The 18,322-nt window shown below is 49.1% G+C and overlaps 1 protein-coding gene across 1 annotated transcript in view; it reads left to right on the forward strand.

Annotated features, from left to right (window-relative positions):
* Positions 1-18,322, forward strand: part of LOC140425686 (uncharacterized) — a 349,955-nt gene that overhangs the window by 301,286 nt on the left and 30,347 nt on the right. The window contains exons 25-27 of the mRNA XM_072510182.1: positions 4,410-4,448; positions 5,984-6,022; positions 12,393-12,446. Of these exons, the coding sequence (XP_072366283.1) occupies positions 4,410-4,448; positions 5,984-6,022; positions 12,393-12,446 (132 nt within the window). The remainder of the gene's footprint in view (positions 1-4,409; positions 4,449-5,983; positions 6,023-12,392; positions 12,447-18,322) is intronic.

An 18,322-nucleotide genomic window follows, 5' to 3' on the forward strand; every position in this document is an offset into this window, starting at 1 on the left:
TGCATCTTTGACTTTGTCTATATATATGTTTCTGGAACATACCTCTTCATTCACCTGAGGAAGGAGCAGTGCTCCGAAAGCTAGTGTTTGAAACAAACCTGTTGGACTTTAACCTGGTGTAAGACATCCTACTGTGCTCACCCCAGTCCAACACCGGCGTCTCCACACCATGTCAACCATGTAAGTGCTAGAATGGCACTAAATCAGGTGGCGGTGTTGGAAATGGCCTTGTTTAGGTTGTTACCATCTCTTCAAACAGCAGACTTTCCACTTCCATGAGCATTAAATTCCACGAAATGGCCTTTCTAATTTCCTAGAATTCTAACAAATGGTGATCATGAATTGGACCAAATCTTTACTCATGAGACAGGAGCACTGATTTGGTAAAATTCCACAAAACTCCACAAAAACTCAAAAAGTTCGATTTTTGCTCTGGGGCAGGGGATGTGGGGTGCTGGAGGAAGACAGTGCTAACTGGATAAAAGCAAATTACTGCGGATGCTGGAATCTGAAACCAAAGAGAAAATGCTGGAAAATCACAGCCGATCTGGCAGCATCTGTGGGGAGAGAAAAGAGCTGACGTTTCGAGTCCCAGATGACCCTTTGTTTTCATTCCTTTTTATTTTAACTGTCTTTTACCTTTTATTTCTTTCTTGTCTTTCTTTTTATATATATATATGTTATATTGTATTATATATATACATATACATATACATATATTCCTCCCTATCTTATCCCCCCTCTCCTTACCTTTTCTCCCCTTTGCTTCCCTCTCCACCCCTCCATCTGTCACAGCTCATCCTCTGATTTTAGTTTCTCTGCTGTTTGGCCTTTCACACCTTTTAGTCTCTCTGGGTACTGCCTGCAGCACTCTTTTCCCTTGGTTTCTGTGGCTATGACTCATCTTTCATTCCCTCATCCCACAGTATTAATATCTCCCACTTTCTATGCCTTTTAGCTTTGACAAACGGTCCCCTGGACACGAATCATCAGCTCTTTTCTCTCCATACCGATTCTGCCAGACTTGCTGAAATTTTCCAGCATTTTCCTTTTGGTTTCAGTGCTAACTGGAGTCAGGCCAGCCATCATGGTCAAAAAGCATTCAGAAGGGCAGCACGGTGGTGCAGTGGGTTAGCCCTGCTGCCTCACGGCGCCGAGGTCCCAGGTTCGATCCCAGCTCTGGGTCACTGTCCATGTGGAGTTTGCACATTCTCCCTGTGTTTGCGTGGGTTTCGCCCCCACAACCCAAATATGTGCAGGGTAGGTGAATTGGCCATGCTAAATTGCCCCTTAATTGGAAAAAATGAATTGGGTATTCTAAATTCTTTAAAAAGCATTCAGAGACATGGAGTCATAGATGTTTACAGCATGGAAACAGGCCCTTCGGCCCAGCTTGTCCATGCTGCCCAGTTTCTATCACTAAGCTAGTCCCACTTGCCCGCATTTGGCCCATATCCCTCTATACCCACCCTGCCCATGTAACTAACTGTTTTTTAAAGAAAAAAATTGTACCCGCGTCTCCCACTGCCTCTGGCAGCCCGTTCCAGATGCTCACCAGATGCACACCCTCTGTGTGACAAAATGTCTCATCTGGTCTCTTTTGTATCTCTGCCCTCTCACCTTAAACCTGTGCCCTTGAGTTCTAGACTCCTCTACCTTTGGGAAAAGATGTTGACGAGCTACCTTATCTATGCTCCTCATTATTTTATAGACCTCTATAAGATCACCCCTAAGCCTCCAACGCTCCAGGAAAAAAGTCCCAGCCTATCCAGCCTCATCTTATAACTCAGACCATCAAGTCCTGGTAGCATCCTCGTAAATCGCTTCTGCACTCTTTCTAGTTTAACAATATCCTTCCTATAATAGGGTGACCAGAACTGAACAACAATTCCATGTGTGGTCTTACCAATGTCCTGTACAATTTCAACAAGACATCCCAACTCTTGTATTCAATATTCTGACCAATAAAACCTTGCATGCTGAATGCCTTCTTCACCACCCTGTCCACCTGCGGCTCCAGCTTCAAGGAGCTATGAACTTGTACACCTAGATCTCATTGTTCTGTAACTCTCCCCAACTCCCGACCATTAACTGAAGAGGTCCTGCCCTGATTTGATCTGTCAAAATGCATCACCTCACATTTATCCAAGTTAAGCTCCATCTGCCATTCATCGGCCCACTGGCCCAATTGGTCAAGATCCTGTTGCAACCTTATATAACCTTCTTCACACTATCCACTATGCCACCGATCTTGGTGCCATCTGCAAACTTACTAACCATGCCTCCTAAATTCTCATCCAAATCATTAATATATATAACAAATAACAGTGGACCCTGCACCGATCCCTGAGGCACACCGCTGGTCACAGGCCTCCAGTTTGAAAAACAACCCTCCACAATCACCTTTTGTCTTCGGTCGCCAAGACAATTTTATATCCGATTGGCTACCTCACACTGGATTTCGTGAGATTTAACATGTTGCAACAGCCTACCATGCGGTACCTTGTCAAAGGCCTTGCTAAAGTCCATGTAGACAACAACGATTGCACTACCCTCATCTACCTTCTTAGTTACCCCTTCAAAAAACTCAAATCAAATTTGTGAGACATGACTTTCCCCTGACAAAGCCATGCTGACTTTCCTTAATTACCTCTTGCCACTAGGACTGCAAAGTCCTGAAGGTAGGCTATTTAAAAAGAACAACCTAAATACCCTGGATTGTTGTCATAGTGGTTAAAAAAAACAGTAAAACCAAAAACAGTCCTCAAGACTTTACCCCTCACATCCACAAAAGCCTCCTTCTGCATCCATGTCACGTCATGCCACCTTATGCCCCCAACCAGCCCGTCCATGGCTCTTCAGATCCTCAATGCCAACAGTGTCAACGCATGCCAACCCATGATCCCCATGGGCCTTATAGTCCCTCTTCCAAGTTTCTGCCAGCTCATTCTAACCCATGCTCCACCACCCACCATTTTTTGTCCGTCCACCCTCCATGCCAGGATATCCACCATGGGACGTCATTAAGATCTAATAATAATATATTTTTTAAAAATTTAGTGTGCCCAATTCATTTTTTCAAATTAAGGGGCAATTTAGCGTGGCCAATCCACCTAGCTTGCACATCTTTGGGTTGTGGGGGCGAAATCCACGCAAACACGGGGAGAATGTGCAAACTCCACACAGACAGTGACCCAGAGCCGGGATCGAATTTAGCCGTGAGGCAGCAGGGCTAACGCACTGTGCCACCGTGCTGCCAGATCTAATAATAATAATAATCTTTATTATTGTCACAAGTAGGCTTACATTAACACTGAAATGAAGTTACTGGGAAAATCCCCTAGTCGCCACACTCCGGCGCCTGTTTGGGTACACAGAGGGAGAATTTAGAATGTCCAATTCACCTAACAGTGCATCCTTCAGGACTTGTGGGAGGAAACCGGAGCACCCAGAGGAAACCCACGCAGACAAAGGGAGAACGTGCAGACTCCGCACAGACAGTGACCCAATCGGGAATTGAACCCGGAACCCTGGCGTTGCGAAGCAACAGTGCTAGCCACTGTGCTACCATGCTACCCCTATACTAAGATGAATAAAATAAAGTTCTAAATGTCTATTACAGACTTCCCGAGATTAAAAACGACTATTACTGATACACGCATACGCAATACATTTGATCCCCTTCAAGCACTTAATTCCTTAAAAAAAAATGGAGCATGGAAGCAATTAATGAGAATTAATGCTATAATGAGAACCATCAAGCTTCTTCAACATAAATAAACTGAAATTGCAAGCACTGATTTTTTTCAACTGAAAACTGGCTGTTTTTTTTAAATTAAAGGGCAGTGTATTGAAACGGCTTGACAGCTTGACAATTCCAAAGACTATATCCACTTAACATGCACCAAGGGGTGCATTACCTCTGCACAGAACTCTGTTAAGTTTAGAACTTTCTCTTTTATTGCTATTGAATCGTGTTTCAGAAATCTGGATGATCAAAATTGTCTGAAAGAAGCTGCACTTTTAAATCTGCTGCTGCCTCCATGAACCTTAGATGTAATAAATACTTCATACACTGTTCCATTCCTTGCGCACTACCCCACCCCCAAAAAAACCCAACAAATCCCCCAGAGAAAATAGTGGGTGCCGGGTTCAGAAGTGGAATTTCCAGATTCTGGCTCCAATGCCACGGAGCCTTTCCAACTTTCAGAAAATTCAGCCATTTACTCCGCCTCTCTCCTCGGATGCATTATGACTTGCCGAGAATTCCCAGAATTTTCTGTTTTACACCATATCCAGTTCATACTTCATGAAACATACAAATTTAGCATTGGCTTATTTTATGTGTAGCCTTGTTGAGGTGTTTTGATCAGTGAGGTTAAAACTGACATCTCTGTTATTTGAAACAGAGAGGGAACAAGAAGAACTGGATTCCTTTGAACAACTTGGTAAGTAACATATTGAAATAAGATTTGATGTAAAAACATGTTGGAATTGTTTTCAATAGATAATAAATAACCCAGTGCTAATCTAAATCAATGTCTTTCATTGAAAAACACTCAGCAGATACAGATATTGTTGTATTGTCATTTTTTTTAAGCCACATGCATTTGGTTTAATAAAAAATAATGCCTTATAATATTGGTAAATATACTTCATTGTGCATATTTATTTATCTTTGACTTCACCAACCACAACATGTCTTACAGTAGCTTCTCAGCTTAAGCCCAACAGTTCCTGTAATCATGAGAATTAACAACTCGGAAGGAGGCTGATAGCTCATTGTGACTGTGCCTGCTCTCTGAAGAGTTGTTCACTTTATCCATGCCAGGCTATCCACCATGGGAAGTCCTTAAGATCTAATAATAATAATAATCTTTATTATTGTCACAAGTAGGCTTACATTAACACTGAAATGAAGTTACTGTGAAAATCCCCTAGTCGCCACACTCCGGCACCTGTTCGGGTACACAGAGGGAGAATTTAGAATGTCCAATTCATCTAACAGTACATACTTCGGGACTTGTGGGAGGAAACCAGAGCACCCAGAGGAAACCCACGCAGACACAGTGAGAATGTGCAGACTTTACGCAGACAGTGACCCGGAACCCTGGTGCTGGGAAGCAACAGTGCTAACCACTGTGCTACCATGCCACCCCTATACTAAGATGAATAAAATAAAGTTCTAAGTGTCTATTACAGATTTCACGATATTAAAAACGACTATTACTGATACACGCACATGCAATACATTTGATTCCTTTCAAGTACTTAATCCCTTCAAAAAAATGGATCATGGAAGCAATCAAAGAGAATTAATGCTATAATGATAGCCATTGAGCTTCTTCAACATAAATAAACTGAAATTGCAAGCACTGATTTTTTTTCAACTGAAAACTGGCTGTTTTATTATTTAAAGGGCAGGGTATTGAAACGGCTTGACAGCTTAACAGTTTTAAAGACTATATACACTTTACATGCACCAAGGGGCGCATTACCTCTGCACAGGACTCTGTTAAGTTTTGAACTTTCTCTTTTATAGCTATTGAATCTTGTTTCAGAAATCTGGATGATCAAAATTGTTTGAAAGAAGCTGCACTTTTAAATCTGCTGCTGCCTCCATGAACCATAGATGTAATAAATACTTCATACACTGTTCCATTCCTTGCCCACTCCCCCACCCCCAAAAAAACCTCAACAAATAGTAGGTGCCGGGTTCAGAAGTGGAATTTCCAGATTCTGGCTACAATGCCACGGAGCCTTTCCAACTTTCAGAAAATTCAGCCATTTACTCCGCCTCTCTCCTCGGATGCATTATGATTTGCCGAGAATTCCCAGAATTTTCTGTTTTACACCATATCTAATTCATACTTCATGAAACATACAAATTTAGCATTGGCTTATGCTTTGGATTTTATGTGTAGCCTTGTTGAGGTGTTTTGATCAGTGAGGTTAAAACTGACATCTCTGTTATTTGAAACAGAAAAGGAACAAGAAGAACTGGATTCCTTTGAACAACATGGTGAGTAACATATTGAAATAAGATTTGATGTAAAAACATTCTATAGTCAGGGGCACAGATAGGCGCTTCTGTGGACGTGAAAGAGACTCCAGGATGGTATGTTGCCTCCCTGGTGCCAGGGTCCAGGATGTCTCCGAACGGGTAGAGGGCATCCTGAAGGGGGAGGGCAAACAGGCAGAGGTCATTGTACATATTGGTACTAACGACACAGGCAGGAAGGGGCAAGTGGTCCTGCAGCAGGGGTTCAGGGAGCTCGGCAGAAAGTTAAAAGACAGGACCTTTAGGGTTGTAATCTCGGGATTACTCCCTGTGCCATGTGCCAGTGAGGCTAGAAATAGGAAGATAGAGCAGTTAAACAAGTGGCTAAACAGCTGGTGTAGGAGGGAGGGTTTCTGTTATCTGGACCACTGGAAGCTCGTCCGGGGCAAGTGTGACCTGTATAAGAAGGACGGGTTGCATCTAAACTGGAGAGGCATAAATATCCTGGCCGCGAGGTTTGCTAGTGTCACACAGGAGGGTTTAAACTAGTATGGCAGGGGGGTGGGCACGGGAGCAATAGGTCAGAAGGTGAGAGCATTGAGGGAGAACTAGGGAATAGGGACAGTGTGGCTCTGAGGCAGAGCAGACAAGGTGAAGTTGCTGAACACAGCGGGTCTGGTGGACTGAAGTGCATATGTTTTAATGCAAGAAGTATTACGGGTAAGGCAGATTAACTTAGAGCTTGGATTAGTACTTGGAACTATGATGTTGTTGCCATTACAGAGACCTGGTTGAGGGAAGGGCAGGATTGTCAGCTAAACGTTCCAGGATTTAGATGTTTCAGGTGGGATAGAGGGGGATGTAAAAGGGGTGGCGGAGTTGCGCTACTGGTTAGGGAGGCTATCACAGCTGTACTACGTGAGGACACCTCAGAGGGCAGTGAGGCTATATGGGTAGAGATCAGGAATAAGAAGGGTGCAGTCACAATGTTGAGGGTTTACTACAGGCCTCCCAACAGCCAGCGGGAGATAGAGGAGCAGATAGGTAGACAGATTTTGGAAAAGAGTAAAAACAACAGGGTTGTGGTATTGGGAGACTTCAACTTCCCCAATATTGACTGGGACTCACTTAGTGCCAGGGGCTTAGACTGGGCAGAGTTTGTAAGGAGCATCCAGGAGGGCTTCTTAAAACAATATGCAGACAGTCCAACTAGAAAAGGGGCGGTACTGGACCTGGTATTGGGGAATGAGCCCGGCCAGGTGGTAGATGTTTCAGTAGGGGAGCATTTTGGGAACAGTGACCACAATTCAGTAAGTTTTAAAGTGCTGGTGGACAAGGATAAGAGTGGTCCTAGGGTGAATGTGCTCAATTGGGGGAAGGCTAATTATAACAATATTAGGCAGGAACTGAAGAACCTAGATTGAGGGCGGATGTTTGAGGGTAAATCAACATCTGACATGTGGGAGGCTTTCAAGTGTCAGTTGAAAGAAATTCAGGACCGGCATGTTCCTGTGAGGAAGAAGGATAAATACGGCAATTTTCGGGAACCTTGGATAACGAGAGATATTGTAGGCCTCATCAAAAAGAAAAAGGAAGCATTTATCAGGGCTAAAAGGCTGGGAACAGACGAAGCCTGTGTGGAATATAAGGAAAGTAGGAAGGAACTTAAGCAAGGAGTCAGGAGGGCAAGAAGGGGTCACGAAAAGTCATTGGCAAATAGGGTTAAGGAAAATCCCAAGGCTTTTTACACATACATAAAAAGCAAGAGGGTAGCCAGGGAAAGGGTTGGCCCACTGAAGGATAGGCAAGGGAATCTATGTGTGGAGCCAGAGGAAATGGGCGAGCTACTAAATGAATACTTTGCGTCAGTATTCACCAAAGAGAAGGAATTGGTAGATGTTGAGTCTGGAGAAGGGTGTGTAGATAGCCTGGGTCACATTGAGATCCCAAAAGACGAGGCGTTGGGCGCCTTGAAAAATATTAAGGTCGATAAGTCCCCAGGGCCTGATGGGATCTACCCCAGAATACTGAAGGAGGCTGGAGAGGAAATTGCTGAGGCCTTGACAGAAATCTTTGGATCCTCACTGTCTTCAGGTGATGTCCCGGAGGACTGGAGAATAGCCAATGCTGTTCCTCTTTTTAAGAAGGGTAGCAAGGATAATCCAGGGAACTACAGGCCGGTGAGCCTTACGTCAGTGGTAGGGAAATTACTGTAGAGAATTCTTCGAGACAGGATCTACTCCCATTTGGAGGCAAATGGACGTATTAGTGAGAGGCAGCATGGTTTTGTGAAGGGGAGGTCGTGTCTCACTAACTTGATAGAGTTTTTCGACGAGGTCACAAAGATGATTGATGCAGGTAGGGCAGTAGATGTTGTCTATATGGACTTTAGTAAGGCCTTTGACAAGGTCCCTCATGGTGGACTAGTACAAAAGGTGAAGTCACATGGGATCAGTGATGAGCTGGCAAGGTGGATACAGAACTGGCTAGGTCATAGAAGGCAGAGAGTAGCAATGGAAGGATGCTTTTCTAATTGGAGGGCTGTGACCAGTGGTGTTCTGCAGGGAGCAGTTTGCTTTGCTGTTTGCAGCATATATAAATGATTTGTAGGAAAATGATTTGCAGACGACACAAAGGTTGGTGGAATTGCGAATAGCGATGAGGACTGTCAGAGGATACAGCAGGATTTAGATTGTTTGGAGACTTGGGCGGAGAGATGGCAGATGGAGTTTAATCCGGACAAATGTGAGGTAATGCATTTTGGAAGGTCTAATGCAGGTAGGGTATATACAGTGAATGGTAGAACCCTTAAGAGTATTGAAAGTCAGAGAGATCTAGGTGTACAGGTCCACAGGTCACTGAAAGGGACAACACAGGTGGGGAAGGTAGTCAAGAAGGCATACGGCATGCTTGCCTTCATTGGCCGGGGCATTGAGTATAAGAATTGGCAAGCCATGTTGCAGCTGTATAGAACCTTATTTAGGCCACACTTGGAGTATAGTGTTCAATTCTGGTCGCCACACTACCAGAAGAATGTGGAGGCTTTAGAGAGGGTGCAGAAGAGATTTACCAGAATGTTGCCTGGTATGGAGGGCATTAGCTATGAGGAGCGGTTGAATAAACTCGGTTTGTTCTCACTGGAATGTGGGAGGTTGAGGGGCAACCTGATAGAGGTCTACAAAATTATGAGGGGCATAGACAGAGTGGATAGTCAGAGGCTTTTCCCCAGGTTAGAGGGGTCAATTACTAGGGAGCATAGTTTTAAGGTGCGAGGGGCAAGGTTTAGAGATGTACGAGGCAAGTTTTTTACCCAGAGGGTGGTGGGTGCCTGGAACTCGCTACCGGAGGAGGTGGTGGAAGCAGGGACGATGGTGACGTTTAAGGGGCATCTTGAGAAATACATGAATAGGATGGGAATAGAGGGATATGGACCCAGGAAGTGTAGAAGATTGTAGTTTAGTCGGGCAGCATGGTCGGCACGGGCTTGGAGGGCCGAAGGGCCTGTTCCTATGCTGTACTTTTCTTTGTTCTTTGTTCTTTGTTCAATACATAATAAATAGCCCAGTGTTAATCTAAATCAATGTCTTTCATTGAAAAACATTCACCAGTGGCGTCATTCTCCGACGCCCCGCCGGGTCGGAGAATGGCCGTTGGCCGCCGTGAATCCCGCCCCCGTCGAAGTCTCCGCTCCCGGAGATTGGGTGGGGGCGGGAATCCAGCCGCGCCGGTTGGCGGGACCCCCCGCTGGATTCTCCGGCCCGGGTGGGCCGAAGTCCCGCCCAGGAATTGCCTGTCCCACCGACGTAAATCAAACCTGGTATTTACCGGCGGGACCAGGCGGCGTGGGCGGGCTCCGGGGTCCTGGGGGGGGGCGCGGGGCGATCTGACCCCGGGGGGTGCCCCCACGGTGGCCTGGCCCGCGATCGGGGCCCACCGATCCGCGGGCGGGCCTGTGCCGTGGGGGCACTCCTTCCCTTCCGCCTCCGCTACGGCCTCCACCATGGCTGAGACGGAAGAGACTCTCCCCACTGCGCATGTGCGGGAAACTGACAGCGGCCGGTGACGCTCCCGCGCATGCGCTGGGAAACTGACAGCGGCCGCGGACGCTCCCGCGCATGCGCCGCATTTCCGCGCCAGCTGGCGGGGAAACAAACGCCATTTCCGCCAGCTGGCGGGGCGGAAATCCCTCCGGCGTCGGCCTAGCCCCTCAATGTTGGGGCTAGGCCGCCAAAGATGCGGAGCCTTCTGCACCTTTGGGCCAGCGCGATGCCCGTCTGATTGGCGCCGGCTTTGGCGCCAGTCGGCGGGCATCCCGCCGTTGGGGGAGAATTTCGCTCCAGATACAGATATTGCTGTAGTGTCATTTTTTTAATCCACATGTATTTGGTTAAATAAAAAACAATGCCTTATAATATTGGTAAATATACTTCATTGTGCATATTTATTTATCTTTGACTTCACCAACCATAACATGTCTTACAGTAGCTTCTCAGCTTAAGCCCAACAGTTCCTGTAATCATGAGAATTAACAACTCAGAAGGAGGCTGATAGTTCATTGTGACTGTGCCTGCTCTCTGAAGAGTTGTTCACTTTATCCCAGTCCCGTCCTCTTCCCCTATAGTCCAGAAAAATCTTCCTTTTAAATTATATATATATACAATTCCCTTTTGAAAGTTGTTATTCAATTTGCTTCCACCACTCATTCAGTCAGTGTGCTCCAGACTTTAACCTTAAATGGACTTCCCTGGCGGGACTCACCCGCAATTGGCGGGATGACCCGACGCCGGTGCCAAGAACGGCGCGAACCACTCCGGCGTCGGGCCAACCAGAAGTTGCGGAATCCTCCGCACTTCCAGGGGCTAGGCCAGCGGCGGAGGGGTTGGTGCTGTGCCAACCGGTGTCGTAGGGCCGACGCGAGTTGGCGCATGCACAGACCAGCCGCCGCATTGCTGCGCATGCGCAGGGGGTTCTTCTCCGCGCCGGCCATGGCGGGGCCCTACAGAGTCCGGCGCGGAAGGAAGAAGTGCCCCCACGGCACAGGCCTGCCCGCAGACAGGTGGGCCCCGATCGCGGGCCAGGGCGCCGTGGGGGCCCTCGCCGGGGCTGGATCCCCCCCCGCCATCCCCCCCCCCCCCCCCCCCCGAGGACTCCACAAGACGGCCTACCAGCCAGGTCCCGCCATGTGGGACCATGTCTATTTCACACCGGTGGGACTGGCCAGGAACCGACGGCCGCTCGGCCTATCGGCGTGGCGTAAACCCCGCCCCCGCCCGAAAACCGATGCTGGGGAAGACGGCAGCCGGTGTCGGAGCGGCGGGGGGGGCGGATTCACGCCACCCCTCCGGGGATTCTCTGACCCGGCGGGGGGTCGGAGTATCCCGCCCCCTGTGTTCACAGTCAAATGCCTTGGTGGGATCAATGAAGGCAGTATTTAGTGGGCTCCTTTGTTCTAGGGGGATCCGTTTGAAAATTAGGGATCGCCCTTCTGGGACAGAGACGCAGAGAATATTTATCTCTCAGAGGCTTGTGTGCCTCAGAAGGCAGTGGAGGCAGGGTCATTGAATATTTTTAAGACAGATGTAAATAGATTCTCATTAGGTAAAGGAATTAAAGGTTTGGATGGTAGATGGGAATGCAGAATTGAAAACACAAACAGATCAGATATGATCTTATTGCATGGCAGAGCAGGCTTGAGGGGCCGAATGGCCTGTTTCTGCTCCTGATTTGTATGTATTCACAATTTTCAATCCTTTACCAGAAATGAGCCGCTGGCATAGCATATTTTAAAAATATCAGATTAAAAAACAGCCCAGAATTTTTCATGAGCTTTTTTTTAACCCATTCATTGATTTCAATTTACACAACAAGGTAGTGCCTCGTAATTTCTGGATATGGGCTGCCATTAAGCAAGATTCAGATCACTAAGTATGTATATGGAAATCAATCAACTCCATTAGATAACTATCAGTACAACTATGCAGGGGAGGTGGTGGCATAGTGGTATTGTCACTGGGCTAGTAAACCAGAGACCCAGGGTAATGCTCTGGGGACCCAGGTTCAAATCCCGCCACCGCCACTGCAAATGGTGAAATATGAATTCAATAAAAATCTGGAATTAAAAATGTCTAATGATGACCATGAAACTATTGTCGTTGGCCTTTAGGGAAGGAAATCTGCTGGCCTTACCTGATCTGGCCTACATGTGACTCCAGACACTTAAGTGGCCACTCAAGGTCAATTAGGGATGGGCAATCCTGGGCTGCCTCCATCCCATGAACGAATAAAACAAAATAACATCATTGGGCTTGTGCTTTGAAGATTAGAAATAATAATGATGAGATGGTTGATTATCAATGCTACAAATAAGCACATGTCCATTATTTATCAACAGAGAGGGAGATGGAGGAGGGAGAGGCTTGTGACCGAGCCAGTCAAGAACAAGCCGGTAAGTAATGGATTGAAATACGAATTAATGTAAGAAGTGTCTCTGTTTTATTTCCAATGGATGGCACGGTGCACTGCCTCACGGCGCCGAGGACCTGGGTTCAATCCCGGCTCCGGGTCACTGTCCGTGTGGAGTTTGCACATTCTCCCTGTGTCTGCGTGCGTTGCGCCCCCACAACCCAAAGATGTGGATTGGCCACGCTAAATTGCCCCTTAATTGGAAAAAAGAATTGGGTACTCTAAATCTATTTAATTTAGAAAAAGTTTTATTTTCAATATGTAGTAATCTCCGGATGGTCCAGGGGTAGCACTTCTGATATAAATTCAATGTTGTCCAATAACAAATGTCCCGCTTTTCTGTGTTGTAAAGCTACATGAAGTTCAAGGGGTTCATCCATCCATTACTCAGTGTACTTAGCTGGGCCATTACTAGACTGGTTTCTAACACTTGATACCCTTGGTAAGACATACAAACATGAGTCATCCCTTATAGTTGCGCATTTTCAGTCATTCCTTTGCTGAACATTCTAGACTCCAAGACACTATTGCAATAAGAGCAGAGGAGCTTTTCCAGTGCCTTGTCAATATTTAACCCTGAAACAACACAACACAAAAATTGATCATGAATTTAGTTGCCATTTGAGGGACTTTACAGCATGCCAATTAGAGTCACAGAGTCATACAGTACAGAAGAGGCCAGATTGAGTCTGCAGCGACAAAACTACGAGACACTGACAATGTAAAAATCGACTGACCTCAAGCAGGACTCTCCTGTCGCCGGGCAAACAAGGCCGGAGAATCCCACCCATGATCTACTTTTCACTTTCACTTGTTATGGGCCAGGGTTTTAAAAACTCCAAAGTGTATTATGGAGTCCACCTGACCTATAACGTTTAGTTGAATTTGGTTGGGATGAGCAAAGAGCCTTCCTTTCAGGTGTTATTCAACAGACTTCCTTGGTGCTTTTAATCAACAGAAAAGCTTTATTCTACGAATTTAGTTAACATTTGCAAAAACACACACATAAAGACCCCACACAGCTACAGTATTCTATGTATAACCCTGAATGAATTCCCCTTTAACTGTTCCAATTCAGAAACAAGATCCCATAAACCAAAAAACCCTGTTTTACCAAAACAGCAGGTAGCTATAATCAATGAGCTTCTTCCTTGGAACAACTCTTTAAAATTAAAATAGAGAGACAGGTCTCTAGTCCACAGCAGCCAAAACTAAAAGAGAAAATAAAACTCACAGAGCCACAGACAAGCTCCACCCATACAATGACATCACTGATGCCATGTGACAAGACATAAAGGGACACTCCCATGACACACCTCAAAATTGATGTGTATATAATAGAGAATTGGGAGAGATGGGTTATTTAATATCAACTACGCTCTTGGCTTTTGAAATTAATAATATTTCCTAATAATTAATAATAATTTTAATTAATAATATCCCCAGGTTTGAATCCCACCATGACAGATTTGAATTCAATAAAAATCTAGAATTAAGAGTCTAAAGGTGACCATGAAACCATTGTCGATTGTTGTTAAAACCCATTTGGTTAACTGATGTCTTTAAGGGAAGGAAATCTGTTGTCCTTGCCTGTTCTGGCCTACATGTGACTCCAGTTCCAGTTTTTCTAGGTCTCCCAACAGAGATTGTACAAGAGGGCAGAATATAAATCAGAAAAATAGAGGGTTAAGCAAGTGACTGATCACAAGCCATTACTGGGTCTTTTCAGGGAAGATAAGCCCACACCATCCAGGGCCTCGGTGAGGGTACAGTATTAGTCCTTGTTATTGGCAGCTAACAACTATGCTTTTCAGCACTGGCCTGGGACACAAATTGCGAATGCGGATCTATTACGTCGCCTGCCCCTACCCAAGTGCATTCCGCCGCCACCTGTACCCCAGGAGATCATTCTTACTTTAAACCTCTGAGACACTCTGCCAGTATCCATTGGGTACACTGCAATGGAACCCAAAAAAACCCTGGGCGGGATTCTTGGTTAGCCGATGCCAAAATTGGGAAATGCGATTTGGCGGAGTATAGCTTCCGACGCCAAAATCGCGGCAGGCGCTGATTTGACGCCAAATCATTATTCTCCATCACTTCGAAAACGGCATCAATGCGTTTCACTCCGCACGTCGTGGGGGGTGGCCAGTGGCCACTTAGGGGCTGGTTTAGCACAGGACAAAATCGCTGGCTTTGAAAGGAGGGCAAGGCAGGCCAGCAGCATGGTTCAATTCCCGTAACAGCCTCCCCGAACAGGCGCCGGAATGTGGCGACTAGGGGCTTTTCACAGTAACTTCATTTGAAGCCTACTTGTGACAATAAGCGATTTTCATTTCATTTCATTTCACGTATAGTAGGCACCGTTTGCATAGCGGGCCCGGTACTCGCCAGGCCTTCCACAATTCTCCATCTCCGAGGGGCCGTCTTCCCGACGGCACGGTTCACTTGTGCTTTTAACAATCGTGAAACCGGCGTGGCGGCTGCTGAGGGAGAGAAAGGGGGTACAGAAGGTGCCATTGTTGCTGACAGTTGTGCCGCTGGCCAGGGGGTTTCTGCCAGGGCTGGGGGCAGCCGTGGGGGGTGGCCAGGAGGTGGGCTGTGGGATCGGGTGGATGGATACGGAACACCATTTCTGCAGCTGGCAAGGCAGCCATGCAGCTGCGCACATTGCTAACAGCCCACTTTGATGCCACGGGTCGTATAGGTGTCCCCCTAGGGCAGCCCGCCCGCCCCAGGAGCCCTCTGGCCCCAGCCGGCCCATCAGCTGTGTGGGTGCGCTCCAGCACAACACAGGACAATCTTTTTGGCTGGAATAAGTGTGAGTCGGGAGTGTAATGTGTATGCGCGGCTGCTGCTTGTCAGTTTTCCATGTGTCGATCAAGGACCCAGCAAATCCTGCACTGTTTTTCATTGGAATCGATTGTGTGCCACACAGCACCAGTGTTAGTCCCTCAACGGTAGCGGAATCCATCCAGCTGCAACGCTGGTCTTTCTATCGTAAAAGTCCACAGATTCTCCGTTGACCTCAACACTTGGGGCGGGATTCTCCGTTCGCCAACGCCGAAAGTGCGAAGTGCGATTGGGCAGAAAATAGCTTCCGATACCAAAGCCGAGGTAGGCCCCAGTTTGATGCCAAGTCGGGATGCTCCGGCACCCAGAAAATGGCGTAAACCGGTGCTCTCCACGCAGGCTAAAGTACAGTAAGCATATCATTAGCGAGCCTGACATCATTCTCCGGGGCCTCCGAGAGTCTCCGCCTCCGATGGGCCGAGTTCCCGACTGCGTGGTTCACTTGTGGTCTCAAAAATTGTGAAGCTGGCGTTGTGGCTGATGAGCGAGAGAAGGAAGGTAGGAAATAGCGTGGAGAGCTGCGGGCTGCCGGCACAGACACCGGCCATGCTGGCTGCAGTGGGGGCCCCTGCCAGGGCCGGGGGAGGGGAGGAGGAGGGGAGGGGACAAGCCAGGTCAGGCAGCTGGGCTGTCCCCCACAGGACTGGGACAATGCTCAGGCACCGACCGCCATTACGGTGGCCAGCTTGCTGCGCAGCTACTGACCACCCACCTCGGCTCCTGGTTCTACATAGTGACACCGGCAGTATGGGTGCGCCCACCCCCACACAACAACCTCCTCCACAGCCACCCCCTTGCCACCAAACACCCAGCCCAACTGGCCGTCACCAACTGGCAGACCACGCAGGGCCATACCCACAGCAGCCCCCAGTGAGGGCAGTGTGAACTAACAGCGCCCCTGGCAGCAGGTACGGGCGCTAGGACCGGGGGGACCGACCGTGCTGGATACCGATGGGGCAGGGATACTGGGGTGGGGGAGGGACATGCGTGGGCGGAGCCCGCAGTGCCAACCGGGGCCACTGTGTCACCCATGGAGCCTGGCTGGGTACGGGAGTATGCGCAATGCTAACATGTTTACCTTCCACCCCCTGCAGACAATGGCGTTTGGCTTTCAACCAACAATGCTGGCCACCGTGGCAAGGGCAGCAGCTCTGCGAGGTGCCCTGCTGCCACGTGAGCGGGGGCCACTCGGAGAGGAGGAGAAAGCTGCAGCAGTGGAGCGGGCAGCAGCAGAGTGGCCAGCAGAGGACTGTGCTGCAGAGAAACAGGCTGCAGAGGACCGTGCTGCAGAGGAACAGGCTGCAGAGGAGCGGGCTGCAGAGGACTGTGCTGCAGAGGACCGTGCTGCAGAGGACCGTGCTGCAGAGGAGCGGGCTGCAGAGGACCGTGCTGCAGAGGACCATGCTGCAGAGGACCGTGCTGCAGAGGACCGTGTTGCAGAGGACCATGCTGCAGAGGACCGGGCTGCAGAGGACCGTACTGCAGAGGACCGTACTGCAGAGGAATGGGCTGCAGAGGACCGTGCTGCAGAGGAACGGGCTGCAGAGGAATGGACTGCAGAGGACCATGCTGCAGAGGACCGTGCTGCAGAGGACCGTGCTGCAGAGGAACAGGCTGCAGAGGACCGGGCTGCAGAGGACCATGCTGCAGAGGACCGTGCTGCAGAGGACCGTGCTGCAGAGGAACAGGCTGCAGAGGAGGGGGCTGCAGAGGACCGTGCTGCAGAGGACCGTGCTGCAGAGGACCGTGCTGCAGAGGAACAGGCTGCAGAGGAGCGGGCTGCAGAGGACCGTGCTGCAGAGGAACGGGCTGCAGAGGAATGGACTGCAGAGGACCATGCTGCAGAGGACCGTGCTGCAGAGGAACGGGCTGCAGAGGAATGGACTGCAGAGGACCATGCTGCAGAGGACCGTGCTGCAGAGGACCGTGCTGCAGAGGACCATGCTGCAGAGGACCGTGCTGCAGAGGAACGGGCTGCAGAGGACCATGCTGCAGAGGAACGGGCTGCAGAGGAATGGACTGCAGAGGACCGGGCTGCAGAGGACCGTGCTGCAGAGGACCGTGCTGCAGAGCACCGTGCTGCAGAGGACCGTGCTGCAGAGGAATGGGCTGCAGAGGACCGTGCTGCAGAGGACCGTGCTGCAGAGGACCGGGCTGCAGAGGACCGGGCTGCAGAGGACCGGGCTGCAGAGCACCGTGCTGCAGAGGACCGTGCTGCAGAGGACCGGGCTGTAGAGGACCGGGCTGCAGAGGACCGTGCTGCAGAGGACCGTGCTGCAGAGGACCATGCTGCAGAGGACCGGGCTGCAGAGGACCGTGCTGCAGAGGACCGTGCTGCAGAGGACCGTGCTGCAGAGGACCGTGCTGCAGAGGACCGTGCTGCAGAGGACCGTGCTGCAGAGGACCGTGCTGCAGAGGAACGGGCTGTAGAGGGGCAGGTGAGAGCTGCACAGGCTGGAGAGCCGGCCGCCCAACAACCGAGGAGGAGGAGTTGCCAAGGGGGTGCCCCATGAGGCCTCGTGTGTACCGGCAGCGCCTGTCATTCGAGGACCTGCCGGCCCGGGCATGCCGGGAGACTCCGGCTGAGCAGAGAGACAGTGTGATACATCTGCCATATGATGGCACACATGGCACAGCAGGGATATGGGGGTGGACACCCGCTCCCGGTGACTGTCAAGGTGACGGTCGCCCAGTGGGGCCTGTCCAGGACCTCACAGACCTCGGCGCACAGGTGCATCCGCACCATCACGGAGGCCCGATATGCTGAGGCGGATTGTTACATAAAAATGAAAATGAAAAATGATGACACCTATCCGGAGGCCACAGACTGACGCGGAGACCCGCTATAACGACTTTCATACAGCAACCAGGAGTATGATCGAGCAGTGCTTCGGCATCCTGAAGATGCGTTCAGATGCCTGGACCACTTTGGAGGGGCCCTCCAGTATGATGCTGAGAGGGCCGCCCGTATCGTGGCAGTCTGCTGCATCCTCCACATCATCACGC

Source organism: Scyliorhinus torazame, chromosome 6 (assembly GCF_047496885.1).
Source record: "Scyliorhinus torazame isolate Kashiwa2021f chromosome 6, sScyTor2.1, whole genome shotgun sequence".
NCBI lineage: Eukaryota > Metazoa > Chordata > Chondrichthyes > Carcharhiniformes > Scyliorhinidae > Scyliorhinus > Scyliorhinus torazame.